Source organism: Saccostrea cucullata, unplaced genomic scaffold (assembly GCF_032062105.1).
Source record: "Saccostrea cucullata isolate Sc308-1 unplaced genomic scaffold, CSIRO_AGI_Scuc_v1 ctg350, whole genome shotgun sequence".
In the NCBI taxonomy this organism is placed as follows: domain Eukaryota; kingdom Metazoa; phylum Mollusca; class Bivalvia; order Ostreida; family Ostreidae; genus Saccostrea; species Saccostrea cuccullata.
Genome location: NW_026923330.1, coordinates 1 through 18,020, shown reverse-complemented (window position 1 = coordinate 18,020; position 18,020 = coordinate 1). Strand labels below are relative to the sequence as shown.

The 18,020-nt window shown below is 32.9% G+C and overlaps 1 protein-coding gene and 1 long non-coding RNA gene across 4 annotated transcripts; one reads left to right on the top strand and one right to left on the bottom strand.

The window, feature by feature from the left end:
• Positions 1 to 6,926: 6,926 nt before the first annotated feature.
• Positions 6,927 to 7,711, bottom strand: LOC134263735 (uncharacterized). The gene is made up of 3 exons (XR_009991340.1): positions 7,640 to 7,711; positions 7,404 to 7,523; positions 6,927 to 7,071 (listed from the first exon to the last, which is right to left on the bottom strand). It is a non-coding gene; the product is annotated as an uncharacterized LOC134263735 (long non-coding RNA).
• Positions 7,712 to 8,402: 691 nt separating this feature from the next.
• Positions 8,403 to 16,239, top strand: LOC134263739 (fibronectin type III domain-containing protein 2-like). 3 transcript variants are annotated; one of them, XM_062746122.1, is made up of 8 exons: positions 8,403 to 8,876; positions 11,433 to 11,747; positions 11,998 to 12,291; positions 13,556 to 13,852; positions 14,049 to 14,243; positions 14,481 to 14,573; positions 14,684 to 15,191; positions 16,002 to 16,239. In XM_062746122.1, exons 1-7 carry the CDS (start codon positions 8,570 to 8,572, stop codon positions 15,169 to 15,171), a joined length of 1,989 nt encoding a protein of 662 aa, XP_062602106.1. In that variant the 5' UTR covers positions 8,403 to 8,569; the 3' UTR covers positions 15,172 to 15,191; positions 16,002 to 16,239. The 3 variants fall into 3 exon arrangements, with proteins under 3 accessions (XP_062602106.1, XP_062602105.1, XP_062602107.1); XM_062746123.1 differs by having other exon boundaries at positions 8,404 to 8,876; positions 14,684 to 15,082; XM_062746121.1 differs by lacking the exon at positions 16,002 to 16,239 and having other exon boundaries at positions 14,684 to 15,268.
• Positions 16,240 to 18,020: the final 1,781 nt, after the last annotated feature.

Genomic DNA, 18,020 nt, shown 5'->3' with positions numbered 1-18,020 from the left:
CGAATGGAATAAGTTAAGATACTTAAACCGCAGATGCAAGAAGATATGGAGATAACGAACAGTATTCAATATCAAAGTCCATAAAACAATACAAAATAGGAGCAGAGCAAACACGGGCCTCCAAAACATCAGAGGTGAGATCAGGTGCCATGGAGGAGTGAGCATCCCCTGCTGACCGGTCACACCCGCCGTGTGCTCCTTGTCATGATCGGGAAATAACGGAAAAATCCGTCGTCAATTCAATGTATAAATAATGGTTTAACATTTAGTATGAAAAACGTCAGTCAGCATTTGACTTACTGATAAATTGTATTTGCTGACAAGGTCGTTGTATCGACCATAGAACTTACGAAATGATGAATTTAAACGAGACTGTTGATATTCTTGTTTCATCAACTTGCGTGTCAATAATCTACCTTTTATAAATTGTTTATACGTAGAGCATGCACTTGCGTATCGAATCAGCTGAGATATATACACTCTGTATGCAGGTGATGAAGGTACATATATATTGCTGCATAAGTAAGGGAAGTTGACGATAGAAAAGTTCAAGTCATCACGTTTATCATATAGCTTGGTTGTTAGATTACCATTAACGTCCCTTTCAAGTAAAATATCCAAGTATGAAACAGATGTATCAGACTCTGTGGTATCTTTTATATCAAGCTCTCCAGGATATATCGTATCGACGTAGGAATGGAAATTACCATCGTTAATTGACAACACGTCTATAAATCTAAATGTCGAGTTGAGGGCCATAGCAAGTGTTTTCTTCTTTTCACGCATAAGATTTTGCATAAATTCTGCTTCATATGAACACAAAAATAGGTCTGCCAATAATAAAGCGCAATTGGTACCCATGGGAATTCCAATAGATTGTTGGAAGACCTGGTCTCTAAAAACCACATAGATATTGTCAATCAGAAACTCAAGCATTTTTTGATATCAACTTCAGAGTACTTGTGTATGCAATCAGAATGTGTTTTAACAAAATAATTTTGCAAATGACCAATGACCAGGTAAGTAAATTTACGAGTTTCATTTTTATTGAAAAAGCAGCTGTCAATGATATCAAAAAGGCTGGACCTACAGGTGATGGCGGGATAATACTAAATGACTAAAGAAGGTTGAAGATGGCAAAAAAAAAAAAAAAATCATTTCCTTTCTAAATAATTAAGTTGTTTTTTAGTCTACATTTGTTATAGTCAGTAAAATATACAAATACATGTATGAAACAAATGTTTTGTTTTTTTTATTTATCTGGGATTTATCGAATCAACAGAAACGTAACATTAATTTACTGATAACACGTCTATTTGAATGTTGAGGGTAACAGCAAGTGTTTTCTTTTTCTATTGTAGGGGTTTAAAAAATAATTTGCTCATATGAATATAAGAACAGGTTGACTAATAAGAGACACAATTAATATCTCATTTTTAAAGTATCGCACTTGTTAACCTTGGTGGAACTTGACAAAAATATTCCATTTATGACTATGATTAATTGGAATAGTATAAGACTTAGTGTTTTTAAAAGTTATCTCAGGTAAATATACCATATAATATTAACAAAAATTAAGAAGAAACAAAATAAAACATATACAAAAAGTCAATATTAAAGTCACAGAGCATTTCTTTATTAAAGAAAATAATCTTTCGATTAAATAAAAGATGGTCTTAAAAAAGTATGCTTTAGACCAGCTTTAGACCACAGATGAAGCAAGCGACTACATTTTCAATATCAATTTTACAGATAAGTATAGATGAAAAAGCCTTAAAATAATTTTACAAAACTGTTGATCTAGAGAATAAATCTATATATTTAACAAGATCAAATCTCTTGGAGCCCTTGTGCATGGTTCCTGGAAATCATTGATGCTCAATATCCCAAAATTTGACAAAATGACTAATACTAAGTGTTTTATTTTATTCTGAAATAAACTTTTGACTAACTAAGTGGTTTTATCTTATTCAGAAATAAACTTTTGAAAATAATAATTTGTTATTTTCTATATTTTCATCCATAATACTAGAATCGTGTTAAATTAATCTTAATGATGAATTTCTTAATTAATTATAATCATTTTTACTATTAATATTGCATTTTACGTTCTATGGTTAATATATTTGCATTTAGAAGAATGTCGAGGTTAAAGATGTGCATTATTAAACTGATCAAAACCGCAATGACACAAAAGACAAATGCACAAGTTTTATGCATAAATCAGGCTATATTAATTTTGTTTTAAGGTAGGACACAATAGATAGGCCAATTTTTCTTCAAATTCATTTTTTTCTGAAACTTTGATATTTTGTTCTAGGATACAAAATCTCTCTTTATATATAATATGAAAGAAATTCAACCACACATATTTTGCCCACATTGTCTGAAATATGGCCTATCAGACCCCTGTTATAAGAAGATTGTGAAATCAGACACTCGACTTTAGAATGAGCCTTATTCTAGAATTATCAATTGATCTGTTGCAAGTTTGTGTTATAATTTTGATGAAGATAACCATTTTCTTACTTAAACATAGTAAATCATATTGATACTGGTCCATTTGAGAAAAATATTAAGTAAAAATAGAACATACATATATATAGCGTCGGAATTGAAAATTTACATGTAAAAAATATCCTACACTTAGAGTTTTCTAAAGAAAAAATGTATAATTCAATTTTTGCAAAAAATTAACAAAATGATTAAAATGGGCCCTAGAGTAAATTGTGTAAAAATAAAGAAAATTGAACCAGTAGTTTCTGATACATGTATTTTGGCGATTAAAAAAATTTAACTAAAAGATTCAGTAGATGGCGTCACAATATTTGACCTTTGACCTCTTGATATGACCTTCCTTTATAGTACACAAAGAACAGAGTTATATGTGTGTCCAAATATCAGCCCTCTGCTATTTATTGAACAAAAGTTACACTGCATTTTATAACTGGCTACTATATGCTTTTCTTTAGCACTTAGATAGCGTAAACATATTCCAAAATGTAAGCTCTCAAGTGACCAATACGTATATAGGATTCTCTGATTTTTTCACAAAATATGACGCAATCATGTCAAAACTTGTTATTTTTCTTACAGGGGTCATTCATTGTTGTCAATATAGTAATATTATTCTTTTTTTCTCCAGTATTTTTTAAGAAATTAGTAAAAATAGGATCCAGGGGTGTTTTGTACTACCTTAAAATATGTCACAAAATTTAAAATAAACAAACAAGGCAACCCAGTACAAGTTGGTTTTTAGCTTTACACATAACATATTACCACTAACATAATCTGCATGATTTGCAATGGATACTAGTGTACGTATGAAATATATGGAGAAAACAGCATTCAAGCTCAAAAGTCCATTAAACAATACAAAATGTAGGTAGTTACATTTTCTTGTTCACAGTTCAAGTATTTTACTATCTAGATCAGTTTCAGGAAATCACATAATTTTCTTCCAAGGCCTAGATTCCTGTAATTTTCATTCCAAAATGCAGTTATTGATCAATTTACAATCAGAAAATGCATAGTAGGGATTTTAATTAACATTTTCTGAAAATTTATTTGAGATTTGCTTTTTTCCCCTTTATAATACTATTAACTTTAGAGATGAAGTTTGAGGAATTACCGTGGGTTAATAGACATTATTTAGAGAAATCAAAGACATTTTTGTGAGCATTTTCAATTATTCGACGCCTGAATTTTAGATCCTGAGGATTGGACTACATACAAGTAATGTCAAAAATAAGAAATCACATAAAATTAGATAAAAGCACTGCAATACTTTAGAAATTGTTTTACCTCATTAAACTATGTGGGGTTTAGACAGGAAACGCAAATACAGAAAATAAAGATCGTTAAAAATTGCCTTTAGCCATCGTTTAAAAAAAAAACATTAAGATGAGAACTTTACAAAAGATTCCAGTGTGAAAATTACATTAATGAGCCTAAAGCAAAGAAAAAGAATAAGGATTCATAAATGCAAAGAACTTTTTAAGTGATACGCAAGAGCATGCTCTACGTATGAACAATTTCTAAAACGAGGTAAATTATTGACAAGCAAGTTGATGAAACAAGAATATCAGCAGTCTCGTTTAAAGTCATCATTTCGTAAGTTCTATGGTGGATACAATGACCTTGTCAGCAAACACAGTTTATCATTGAGTCAAATGCTGACTAAGGTTATTCATACTTATTGTTAGTCCATTATTTATACATTGAATTGACGACGGATTTTCCCGTTATTTCCTGATCATGACAAGGAGCACACGGCGGGTGTGACTAATGTTTCGGAGGTCCGTGTTTGCTCTGCTCCTATTTTGTATTGTTTAATGGACTTTGAGATTGAATTCTGTTCGTGATCTCCATATCTTTATTCAAGAGCAGTGGTTAATCTCATAAATTTCCCTACAAAGCGAAACATGAAAAAAAAATTCACAGGGACCTGGAATATGATCAGATGGCCAGGTGGAGTTAGCACTCACTCATTATGCTCTGTCTCACACCTCTGCATTAATCAGGCCAAGGAGTAATAGTCACTCAAATAATATAAACTAAATGACTTAAATACTGACATTCAACACGTTCGACTCAACGATATTGTCCACATGAAATATATGGAGATAACGAATGTATTCAAGCTAAATTGTCCATCCAAAATTACAAAATAGGAGCAGAGCAAATACGGACCTCTAAAACATAATATGCAGGATCAGGTGTCATGGACAATCCGTATGCAAGATCATGACACGGGCGTGTGTGGCCTCTCGAGAGAAGCTTACCTCTCCACGGCTTCTGATCCAACCTATGATGCTTTACAGGTTCGTGTTTGTTATGCTCCCAATTTGTATAGTTTCAATGGACTTTTGAGATTGTTTACTGTTAACCCTATAACACATTTATATTTGCAAAGTAATTGAAACATCACAGTCGTTTTGAAATGCTGACTTTAAAAGTCCGTAACATTAACGTTTTCACCAGTAGCCTTCCTCGATTTGAGAATTGATTATTTTCATGACACCAACTTGCATTCGGAATCAGTCTTAAAAATTAAGGACCTTGGAAAGGCATTGTTGTATTACCAGATGCGAATTATGTTACCCTTATAAAAAGACTTTTGTTAAGGCTTTGTCAGCTAGAAATGTTACCATCGATCATGTAGTCTAATTAATTCTATCACTTTAAGTATATTGAAAATGGAAAAAAAATAATAGATGGTTGACATTTTGCCTTTTGACTGTTTAAGGTTGTCCGATCAATTGGATCTAAAAATCGGTAAAGTAAATGAAAATGCTCATAACACATCTCTTCATTCACAAAGTAATGTGTATATTCCCGTGGTATTTCCTCAAAATTCAACATTATTTATCATATGACACAGCATAAATTATCAAAATCTTAAATGCATGTACATATGTATTTTAAAAAACGGCAAACAAAAGCACCAACTATGCAATTTCTAATTGTAGATTGATCAACATATTCAAGATATTCGTGGATATTATATAATGTTTTCTTTACTTATGTGGTATTTGATTTATTTAAAAAAATATTTCTTCATTATGATAAAACTTATTACTAAAAAACTTGTGCTATCATTAAAAGCCATCATATATCACTTCTAATTTCAAATCATGGCTAATGAGCATTGGTTTCTTGGTCTATATTCAAAGAAATTTGATTTATCTAAAGATGTTTTTATGTTTGTACTTTAAGGGTAAAAATGTCAAATTTTTCAGTGCTGCTTCTTGGACTTCAAAAATAAAAAAAATAATAAAAACTTGAATCATATTGCGATATTTAAAATCAAGCTTCATTTTGAGCCTTTTTAAATAAATAACTCGGAGTTATCATTACTGGTAGAGGAGGACAGATGATACAATCAAACTTTAAATTTTTTCAAACATCTTGAAATAACTTCAACGATGTATATGTATGTACCCTGTATCATGTACAAATTTAACCGCAAACGTTTTTTTTAATCCAAAGTTTTACTTTATTATTTAATAACTGGATTTTATCTGACAAAAAATTATAGATTGATAAGGATGGCTGCAGAATACTGTGAAATCACAAATTTTCTTGGGGTTTAATTTTCCTTGTTTTCGAAGTATGAAGAGACCCACGAATTTATGTCACCACCAAATGTAAAATGTTACATACATAACTACCGAAAAATTCTCCATCCATGAAATCAAATCCCCATGAACCAAGAGTTTTTCATCAAACCACGGAAACTTGTCCCCACGAAAATATGTGATTTTATAGTTACTGTAGTAGAATTTTGGGTTTCAAAGAATCTTCGCCATTTCATAATATGTTTGATATTTATTGTTTGTTTCTTCATTTAAAACTAAAGTAGGCCAAGATATATATACTAAAGTATACCAATCAAGGCTTTATTTGTTTATACCATCCGCCTTTAATTCAATTCTAACTTAACTTTTAAAAAGTACATTCTAACAAAATGTTGGGGTAAATTCCTTTCATACTCAGCCTTATATCATCATTTATATTCATACACACAATTCATAACAGAAACTAATATATTAAACTATTTGAAAGCTCTGGGCTCATGATTTTTTAACCTTTGGAAATGATTCTGATCATATTTTTCAACAACATCAACCTCTCCAGAAATTTTAATAAGACCATGTAGTAATCTGGAAATGATAAAGTCATAAAGATGAAAGAATTTAAGATGGGGGTGTGGAAAGGACATGAAAATTAAAATAAAAATTAAAATAAAAAATTGTATCAATGCATGTAAGACAGAACGAAATAATCAGTGTCAGTAGAAAACAACAGGAAAACTTAACCATGATCTTTCATTGAACTAAAAATGTTACCGTACCGTCATATGCAATCAATTTTATAAATGGTTATTGAATTGCTTTTTTGGAATATTTTATACTTACCTAAATAAGCCTATAAATCTTGTGTTTGCCCTTCAGCCCTCTAAAGGTAATTATTGGAACAACCTGCATTAATATAGCTTCCTGTGCTATTTTTGTACAGTTAAGACCGACTTCAGACGCCACTCCCTTTCAGTTTCATTCAAATTGGTATCTAAACCGTGCAGATGATTAATAGCGATCAATCTTGGAAATCCAGTGAAAATGCGAATCAGGAAAAGTGGAAAAGTCCTGGAAACATCGGGGGTGTGTCTGGCGCCTTGAAAGAGGATACATATCCTGTCAACCAGCCACACTGGCCAGTGCTCGTATATACATATACCTTCGTCAAAATGGTAAAAAACAATGACATAACAATTGTCGGGTAACGTGTTAGTAAAAATACGACAATAGGTTAAATTTGCAAACAAAGTCTTCACAACGATAATAGATATCAATTTTGCCAAATGTTATTTTAAATGAGAAAACTGATTTAAAAACCTTTACCTCAACTTATCTGACAGAAGCCTGTCCCTGTTTAGGAACTGTTCATCCCCTGAATAGTCTGCTCTTGGACATCAGTTGAAAGTCATCAGGACCATATGCAGGTGATTGTGGAATACTTCTCTACAAAAAGAAAAAATACAGTTAACGTTGTAATTTTTTATGCTGAAATTCATACATATAAATGGAATTTTAGGTAAAAAATACGTGGATTTGACTTAAAATTCTGAAGCATATACATTTACTAAGAAAGCTGAAAAAACTCTTTTAATAATAACCAGGGAAGACAAGTTGATTCAATTATATGCAAATCTTCTAATAAAGTAATTGCTTAAACACATGTACAGCATTTTTCAAAAGTTAATGCTGGGCTACAACATGCACATTTATCATGGGTTGTCAGCTTAACATGTTTTATTATATAAATATGACAACAGAATGCACCAATTTTGTTTCCATTATTAATTGCAATTGCATACAAATAAGTACTTCTTAATTACTTCATAATTCGTCAACACAACTTTTAAGGAAACAAACTGGTATTTCTTCAAATACTGACCTTTCTTATTGTCATTTTGAGCAAACAATATCACAGTGACTTTAAAACTTTATTTATAAAAAACTATTTTAAGGAAAAGACTTATAAAAATAATGTAAAAACAGTTCTAGCGACATTCTAAGAAAACAACCAATTTACAAACAAAAGTCTTACTCAAACTTCACATATATAAACGGAGTCTTCTGATATTAAAACAAGTTGTTTCATGAAAACTCTAAGTATTTATGAAACAAAGTAATTATTAATCATTATCATTTTCTCATATTCCAAACCTGTTAAAACAAAATGGGCTTAACCACAGTTTTGTTACACCTCTTAATGTCTTTTATTATTCTTTTTTCCTAAATAGCCTAAGGTGCTCAGGAGACCAGAATACCAAATGAGGACGCTTAACGTCACTCAACTACCATATATTTTTACACAGAGCCCAAGAATCGACAAAAGTAGTAAACGCGAGCGCAGTAACAGTTCCGGTGATGAAAAAGAAGCGCTCTTCTTAGGGGACTGGAAAATTAATTTCTTTTTTAAAATATTTTTTTTCAGATATATAAAATAAAATTATCAATTTTTTTCTGAAGGATTTACAGTAATATTAAAAAGACTTTCCAAAATGTGGAATTCTCTGGGATTAACTATAGTGACAATCTGTGTGTGTGTGCATCAGTTGTCGGCTCAGCAGCAACAAAAACTGTTAGCCATCAATGGACATTTGAAAAACATTATAGCTAATGCTCAGATGTTACAAGCTGTTGTTCAAGCTGAATTGGGACAAAACATTCCTAACCCTCCTGTAAATACTAATGCAGTATATTCCAGTTTCCTCGAGGAGGTCGAACTTAGACTCAAAGCGCTAGAAGATAACACTGCTCAACTGCAGATGCGTATGGGATCTTCCAATCCCAGCTGCCCACAAGCCAGTAAGTGTTCATCAGTGTTGTTGTTGTTGTTTTTCTTTAAAGGGACATAACTTCAAACTAAGGATTACAAGGTCCATTATCATCATTGCATGGATCCTAAAACTATCGTGGAAAATCTTTGTGGACGATATTTTGGTTTTCGTTGGTTGTTACTATAGTTATCAAAATACACTAAAAAAAACCCGCTTTACAATCACGTATATTCTTCGAAGACAAAGGGCTTTTTTATTCTGATCATTTTAATGGTGCTTGCTTGCAAACAGGAAACATTTAATCTTCTACACGGTGTTGTTTATTTCGGTCAGGAATGTGCCTATTTCTATGATTTACGACGCGTATTATAATTGTCTCTGTTGCTAAAATGGACACACATTCTTTACGGACCAAGGTCTCGCATAGCTAATCACCATTCATAAAATTGAATCCCAGACAAATCGTCGACCTCAGTATTTATACTTTATCGTAAAATTGGAAAATACATCTGTAACCATTGGGAAAAATATTCTGCTTTTTAGGACATTTAGTATTAGTTCGTTTCTTAAACTATTATATTATTGCCAATGTTAGATGTCAAGAGATACAACTGTATATTAAAAAAATCGATCTTTTTATTAGAAAGGTTCAGTATATTCATAAAGTTAAAAAAAACAAATAGGAAACAAGCCAAAAAATATGATAATTATAAAAATTATTTGTTAATTATATGTTATATAGATTATCCCATAACAATGTCACCACAGTATTAATGTAAATCATGTTAACACGAGAAATAACATCCGATTTCGGAGGACCTACAGGCAAAACGCACGCCTGCCTCGGATCCATGACAAATGGTAGTGTCAGGGGAACATCAGTGCTTAATTGTTTTTCGTAAGTGAAATTTGGTCTCTCAAGTAATATAATGTCATTGATAAGAAATGTTATCTTCAAACAAGCACAGTTTATGTCGTGACCCTGTTGGTACCAGCTTTCCATGTATAACAGTGACAACAGATTACTTTTATATGATATTCGTTAATTAACTTTATAGTTTCATATTAAATTGACCAAAAAAGTGAAAACGCCTATAGAATGAACAATTTACATCAACTTGTTAATTTCATTTACTTAAAAAGGATATTTTTTGATTTATGTTTTAGTTTTCTTATTCTGAGTGGATGAATAATTACAATAAACTGTCGTTGCTTACATAAATTTAATTACGTTACTTGTCATATGGATGCGTCGGGAAATTGAACATTTCCTACACATGAAGTGTATATTAATTATAAATTCTCAGCACAAAACAGATCCCTTCCTGCGTGACAAACTTGACAATATGCATTAAAAAATTGACATTCGATTAGCAATTTAAAGTTAATATGATTAACTGGTTTGTCATTAACATAAGATAATTCTTTCATAAAGGCGATAAAATCGGACTTACAATAGGTTTACAGTTTCTTAATTGTGAAAATATATCCCGATACAAGGTGCATTGTGTAATATGTAAATTTCCTGACGAAATTTATTACAAAAGTCACGAAACAACAGGACTTCTGTCAAGTTATGTAATGTTTTATCTAAAAACTTGAAATCTCTTATATTAAATCATGCTCTCCACACTTCAGCCCGCCTTAAAATAGGATAAAATTAGGGGGACCTCATTTATAATACCAGTCATTATATTTCTTTGGACAGCAGAATTTCCTGTAAAATTTTGCATGTTCGTCCTTGTGGAAAATGTAATTTTAATTAAATTACTTACCAAATAAAAAAAAAAAACTAAATATAAAAACTAAGCCTATTTTTGAATCCATAAATATATTTCATACAGCAATAGGCTAATTTATCCACCTTGTACTATATCATCCCAAACATTTTACAAGAAATTTCATAGAATCATTATGCTGTTTTAAATAGGGCTATAATTTCATTGTTTCCAAGATGGTCATTGTTTTGCTTTGAAAGAAAGAAAGAATTTGTACCTTTGAGTAATCCTTTCCTATAATGAGATAAATCCCTTGCGATGACAAAAAAGTTTACGTTTTGTCTTAATTTCCTGTTAAGAAGTCTGTTTTGGTTATATTTTGATATCTCATTTCAAAATTATTGCGTTGCTTGTATATCCAGTCAAATTTCTTTAAAAACTTTTCAGTAACACGAAATTTATCTTAAATACAAATGTACGAATTACTTTTTAAAAAAGACTTCAGTTCATGCTTAAAATGACAAAAAATCAGATTCAGTAAGGTGAAATATCGCTTACCTTGATCCAATATAACTGAAGTTATAAACTGGATTGCTGATTTTGGCTTAGAAGAGTGTCACTGAAATAAATTGCCCAGTATTATTTCAGAAGAACTGGGGGAAAAAACTTCAGAAAAAAGTATTTCTAATTAAAAAGGGACCAATGTCGATTAGTGAAGTAGAAGGAATATTAACGAACAATATTCCATCTCAAAAGTCCAGCGAAACAAAACAAATAGGAATCTTGACTGGATTTATGTTTTTCTAGAAACGAACAAAGACCAAATACTAATATCAAATTATTGACCATTTCTCTTCGCTTTTCAGCCCCTCCTCCTCCACCTACAAATGTCGTTGTGGAGTCAGCCACAATGGACAATGTGTCCTCCATCGTCGTTCGGTGGGACCCTCCCAATCCCGTCCCAGACAATCTCCAATACAAGGTCTACTTCTCCGCTGTGGACGAGACAGGGTACCAGCCCCAGGGTGAGGTCGTCTTCAGGATTTGTGACTCTACCCAGACTAGTGCTTCCATCACGGATCTTGCCCCACGTTCCAAGTATCAAGTCCGTATTGGAACCGTTGCTGGCATTGTTTCTGAATCTTCCAGTGCCCCAGAATTTGTGGAAACTCCAGATATCAGTAAGTGTCTGTGCATAGTTGCAGGAGTATAATTAAGCCTTAAGTTCCAATTCATGTCTTTAAAGAGTGTATATCGTTAGTGGAAATGTTACAGCCCTTTTTTAGCTTACCTGCTATCAATCAAGAATCAGATTATGTAGAGAAATCTATATTTCTAATCACGGCAGGTTCGGCTTTAATATTGTCCATCTCTATTTAATCCTACTAATTCACAAAGATCCTTAAGAATCACTTATTTTTAATTTTTTAGTTCCAAGCGCACCAACGATAATGGTAATCGAACCCAAAAACCCTAACACCGTGTACTTACAATGGGATCCCCCCGTAGTCGCCGGAAGAATTACCGATTACGTTATCTATTATAAAGAAGATGGAGATGCTACTGAAATGATGGAGGTTGTATCCCAGCAACCTAATATGAAACTTAGCTTCTTTGTCAATGACCTGTCTGAAGGTACCAGATACGTCATGCAGGTGGCAGCACGATCGAACAACGGAGAGGGTGACAGGAGTATTCCAAGGGAGGTCTTCACGATCGACTTCAGTAAGTTACCTTTGGTCAAAATAAACCTGAAAGCATATATCCATTTGAAGGGACACCCTCTTCAGAAACAAACGTTTAACGATAATAATGTTTTTCGAAATAAACAATCAATTGAATTCTTATGTTGTTGAGTCAAAAGTATTTTTATGTAATGAAATAGACATATTTACATGTACATGTACATTGTGAATCTGAAGTGGCTGCCATCCGATGAATTATCCACTTGCAAAAAAGTAAGAGGGATATAGTAAAGCAATCGTGTTTGAGTGAGTGAGTTAATCCTGTTGTGAAACGGAAGTGAGGCTATTTGCATCGGGATCTATGTTAAATGTTGTTTTGATTTTTAGCTATGCTTCTAATTGAGGTGCCCTTTTTCTTATAACTACAGGAAAATGTACATAAAATGGTAAATCTACTATTATGCCGTATTATTTTGATACTGATTTCACAGTAATTTGCCGGATTAAATAAACAAATTGTAATTTCATTGTGGCACTCTTAGGAAAGTTTATCTTAAAGTTTGGCTGCATTATATTTGCTGAGTGTAAATAATTCATATATAAAAATAACAAATCGCAAAATTCAAGAAAGAAATTCTTTCCGAGTATATTCATTAATTTCGGCATGTAACGTTTTTTCTTTGTTGCAGTCTATATTTTTATCTTAATTGACAAAAAGCTAGCAGATTATCCGAAGCAAACCTCTCAGCAACTGAATCTAGTATGCAAATCGGATTTAAATCATGATGACAAAATTTTCTCATCCGTAATAATTAAATATATGCATGTTTGGATCGATCACTGGTAATTGTGAAATTATATTACAGATTTAAATCACAATGAAAAATTTTCTCTTTCGAAATAATTAAATACATGCATGTTTGGAAGACGGCTTAGGAAATCTGTAATATGAAAAAATTGCGTTAATGTTTATGATTGAAGCCCACTATTCGGGTCCCAAGGATTGAAAATGGTTAAAACTTGATCTTGAGCGATTCTGAAAATGTTCAAATGTTAACGACCAACAAATGACGACGAATGAAAACAGATAGCAATGGGGAAGCTTACAAACAAATTATAAATTGAAAGTATATAGTCCAAACTAAGTTCCGCAATTTACAAAGTTATTATGTACACAAATTATATTTGTTGGTCACAAAGAAGACACTTTTTAGAATTGGTGACTTCTTTCCGTGTGTTTATTTTATCATTCAGTGATTACCTTAAGTAAAATCACACGATAATCACAAACTTTTTTTTAACAGACCCACCTCATCCACTGAACTTGAATTGTACATCTCTGAACAAAACAGCGGTCATTCTCACCTGGGAACCACCTGTTCTTCTTCCCACGGATGGTATTATCCGCGGGTATAATATAAATTACACAGATAGCAGGTACAGAGAATTCTATCTTTACAAGTCAAAGGATGCCACGGTGACGCAAGCTGTAATCGATGGCCTTGAACCTGCCACTGTCTACTACTTCCAAGCGTCTTCAAGAACCAGAAAAACGTTTGGAGGAGGCGGAGCTGTAGTCATGTGTCAAACAAAGGCTGATGGTAGTAATATATCAATTTCTGTTCAACAACTGATTTTTTTTCTTGAAATTTTTCCTACATGAATGACAAAATAGCTCGATCTTTTGGTGAAAGAAATAAACAACAGTTTTTACTTTTTGTTGCCAAATGTAAAATATAACCATCTTTAATATAAATATGTATACCCAAAAATATGTCAAATAAATCTCTTTAACAGTACCGACGGCTCCCAGGAGTGTCCAACTTGAATTATCCCGTGCTGATCCCCCACAACTGACGATGAGGTGGATTCCCCCACAACATACTTACGGACCTCTAGTGAACTACACACTTCATTGGGGAGTTAAAAACGGCGCTTTACGGAAAGAAAAAATTGATCCAACCAGATTAAGATGGATTTCCGATTTCTTAGGTAGTTTTTCTTCGGTATTGATTTCTGATTTGTACAGTTTTCCCTTTCTTTAAAGTAAGCTGAAGCTCTCTGGTTGAGAATATTCGGAATCACTTTCCAGTTAAATATAAATGAATGTATTTGCAGTGACTCAAAAAAGAAGAAATTTTGACCCTCCAATCAGAACCTGACAACAATGTTAATTTTTCTAATCTCATTTGGTCTAGTGCGTTTTTCTATGGCGATTTTTCTTTTCAGATGATGACACAGTCCACGAATTTAAACTTTATGCTGTTAATAATGTTGGGTTTGGAGAACCAGCTATTCAAGTTCGTAAAACACCAAAACGAGGTAAGACCTATTGAACTTCTCTTCTTTTTGTTCCCTTGTTCTACTGTATTTTGGTATACATACATGTATATTTGGATAAGCATTAATTTTCAATCATGTTGTACCCACAGAGACTATAGTACCACCAAATGTTACTGTCGATCGAGTGAAGGGAGAAAATAACACCACAATGCTAAGAGTTAAATGGGATCCACCTCTTCAACCTGTTAAAGGATACGATATTCTATACAGAAAGTTTGAATGGGTATACAGTGGTAGATGGGCGCTAAAAGAAATTGGCGATCCTACTGCTCTAATGACAGAAATTATTGTCAACAAACCAGAGAACTCATTTATTGTCGTTGTACAAGGCAAACCCACTAGACGACAAGCCCCTCAGTTTCAACAAATGAATCCATTCGGAAATCCCATGGGAGGAAATATGGGACAACCCATGAATAGGGGAGGTCCATCCGGTGCTATGATGGGAGGACAGAATCCATTTGCAAATGGCAATGTTCGAATGCAAGGTAACCAACAGCCTGGGCCGGCTGTTTCGATGTCTCAGCCTATGATGCCAGGGCAACAAGGAGGCTTTTCGCAAAATTTTAGGCCTTAAGCTATAGAGATCTAGATATGGTGAATCAAAATTAGAAAATTCATAATACATCATGTAATGGAAAGAAATCATAATTATAAAACATTCTTGGATTGCAGCTTTTTTTATGGTGTGTGTAAGGCTTACAGATAGTAAAACATTTTACAAAAGTCCTAAAATAAACCATTATTAACCTGTTTTAGCTTACTAAACATCTAGAGCGCATTTTTGTGCTTCATCCTTATAAAGTGCATTAACGAGGCTGGGGGGTGGCAGCCATTTTCAGACTATTTCTATCTCCTTTAAAAGGAGAGCTCCATATAAAGATATAGAAAATGATCAAAATTAAAAACTAAAATTTATGATTTTTTTCTTTGTCAAATGAATGTTGACAAAACTGGTGGTTACTTTGTGGTTAAATTGTTGACCCCCCAGCCTCCTTAAGTTTTAAATGCAAAACTCTTCCAAATTCTATTGCCTTTGGATAAAAAATAAATTCGCAAATGGACTGTAAAACTTAACAATTATGAAAGAAAAATGTAAATATAAACATCTACTTTATTTTTTGATAATAGATTGCAAATCTTAAAGGTTGCATACTAACTCTTATAATGCCTTGTAGTATTAAGTACCAAAACTTTTTTCATTGCATGTATAAATTAGGTCACTAACAATCGAAAATAATACGCATGCAGTCGATCATCCTAGCTTGATTAAAAAAAATGATTTTAATATACAGTTTTAGAGTCAATGTATTTATATGTGCTTGCAACAAGATTTTCTTTTTGCATGACCTTATACAACATTGCTTTAAATGGTATTGAAATCTGATTTTGACGTTATTTTTTCAGGGTAATCATCAAATCATTAACTTTCCCGGAGTCTGAAAATTACCCCATTAATTTCATTTATTCTACAAATGATGTCAGACACGTACAGTGTATATATTCTACTGGTGATATAAATCAGTGTCCGAGAGTATAATTTTATGTGGAGTTTTAAATGGAGTTACCTGACTTGAACCAGACCCGAGTAAACTCATGAACGAGTTAACTAGAAGTATTAAAAATTTGTGGTGCATAATTGACCTCTGGATCTGATGAAAATAAAATAACTTTTTAAATTTAAACACGTTTGTTGTTGTTTGATTTCTCAACACTTAAGTTCTTCATTGAATACATACACATATTATATTAAAGGAAAAACCTTACAAAAGCAAGGTGTGTTTGTTAAAATACTGATGTCACCGTATGGCAGTTTATGACGAGTGTTTAATTTTTTCAAGTGCATGTCAAACTCCAATGGTCAAGATAAAAATTGTTGGTACCACAGGCACTTGTTTCTGTAATAAATTTTTGACCCATAGTATAATAATAACACAAGGTATCTAACTCCGATTTACATCGAGTACCCCCCTCCCATAGAATCGCGCTCATTTACACTTTCAGAGGAAATGCATGGGTAAACTGTCTATACCTATGTCTTCTACGATAATTTATCTACACAACCATATCTGACATGCTTGTCTTTATTTTCTTTTATCTCCGTAATCAGCTTCAAAACTCTGCTCGCCGAGTGGAAAGTGAAACTCAACCATAGAATGGTATGTTCTAGTCTCGGGCAAAGAATTAGACCTCGAATTTTATTGGCTAAAATCTGTTTCTAAAATTATATCGGAAAAACATCGTAGTGCTTTTATGGAAAATAAGACACTATGAAATTTTATTTATTCAATGCAATATTTAAAATCTGGAATTGAATTTTTAAACCCACGCATTCTTTAATTTTTCTCCTTGCCCGAGATTAGCACATACCGTTTTATGGTTTAGATCGACTTTTCCACTCGGCGAGTAGAGTTTTGACGCTGTATACGGAGATTAAATAAAACAAAGACAAGCAAGCCATATATCGTTGTTTAGATAAATTATCGTAGATGACATAGGTAAAAACAGTTCTCTGAAAGTGTAAATGAGCGCGATTCTAAGGGAGTGGGGTACTCCGTATAATTTGGAGTTAGATACCTTGTGTTATTATTATACTAAGGGTTAAAATTTATTCCCGAAACAAGTGCCTGTGCCTGGTACCCAAAGAAAGATCTTGTAACAAAAATACACATGTGGAATATGGAAGTCCTAGTCTTCATTGTTCAAAAGTTATGACAAAGGTAAAACATTTTAAAATGTGGTCAAACCTCAGGTCAAAGTCTAAAATATTAAAACCAACTGAAAGGTCTTGTCACAATGAAGACGCACGTGAAGTATGAAAGCCCTAGTACCAGCTGTTTAAAAGTTATGTAGTAGTTACCCCATATCATACTGTTGGTTATGTGTAGATACCCGATGGGCGTGGTCATAATGACACGAGGGAGCGTAGCTCCCGAGTTGTCATTATGACCACGCTCATCGGGTATCTACACATAGTCAACAGTGTGATATGGGGTAAATGACTTGTACCATAGTTTTCAAATATCATTCATATGTAAGTCAGCTTAGGAATCGACCGGTCTGGTTCGCGTGATTGAAAGATAAAGTGTTTGGTTTCAAAGATACATTTGGATTTTATATGATTTTATGCTCCTTCGTGTCCTTCTGACCATGTCAATGGAATATAGGGTAAGTGATCTGTATACAATACTTTTCAATTTTGCTACAATTTTGCCCTATACTCCGCACTCAAGGTCATTGAGCAGTGAGGGATCTTTTTCCTGTCAACACCTGCGACACGGGACCTCTGTTTATACTTTATAGGTCTCCACGTCCCACAGTGGGGTTCAACTTTTCACTTCGTGACTCTAGGGCAGGCGCTTTAACCACTGGGCCACGTAAGCGATATAAAAATTAAACATATCTAGGCCCGTTTAAAAAGTTTGA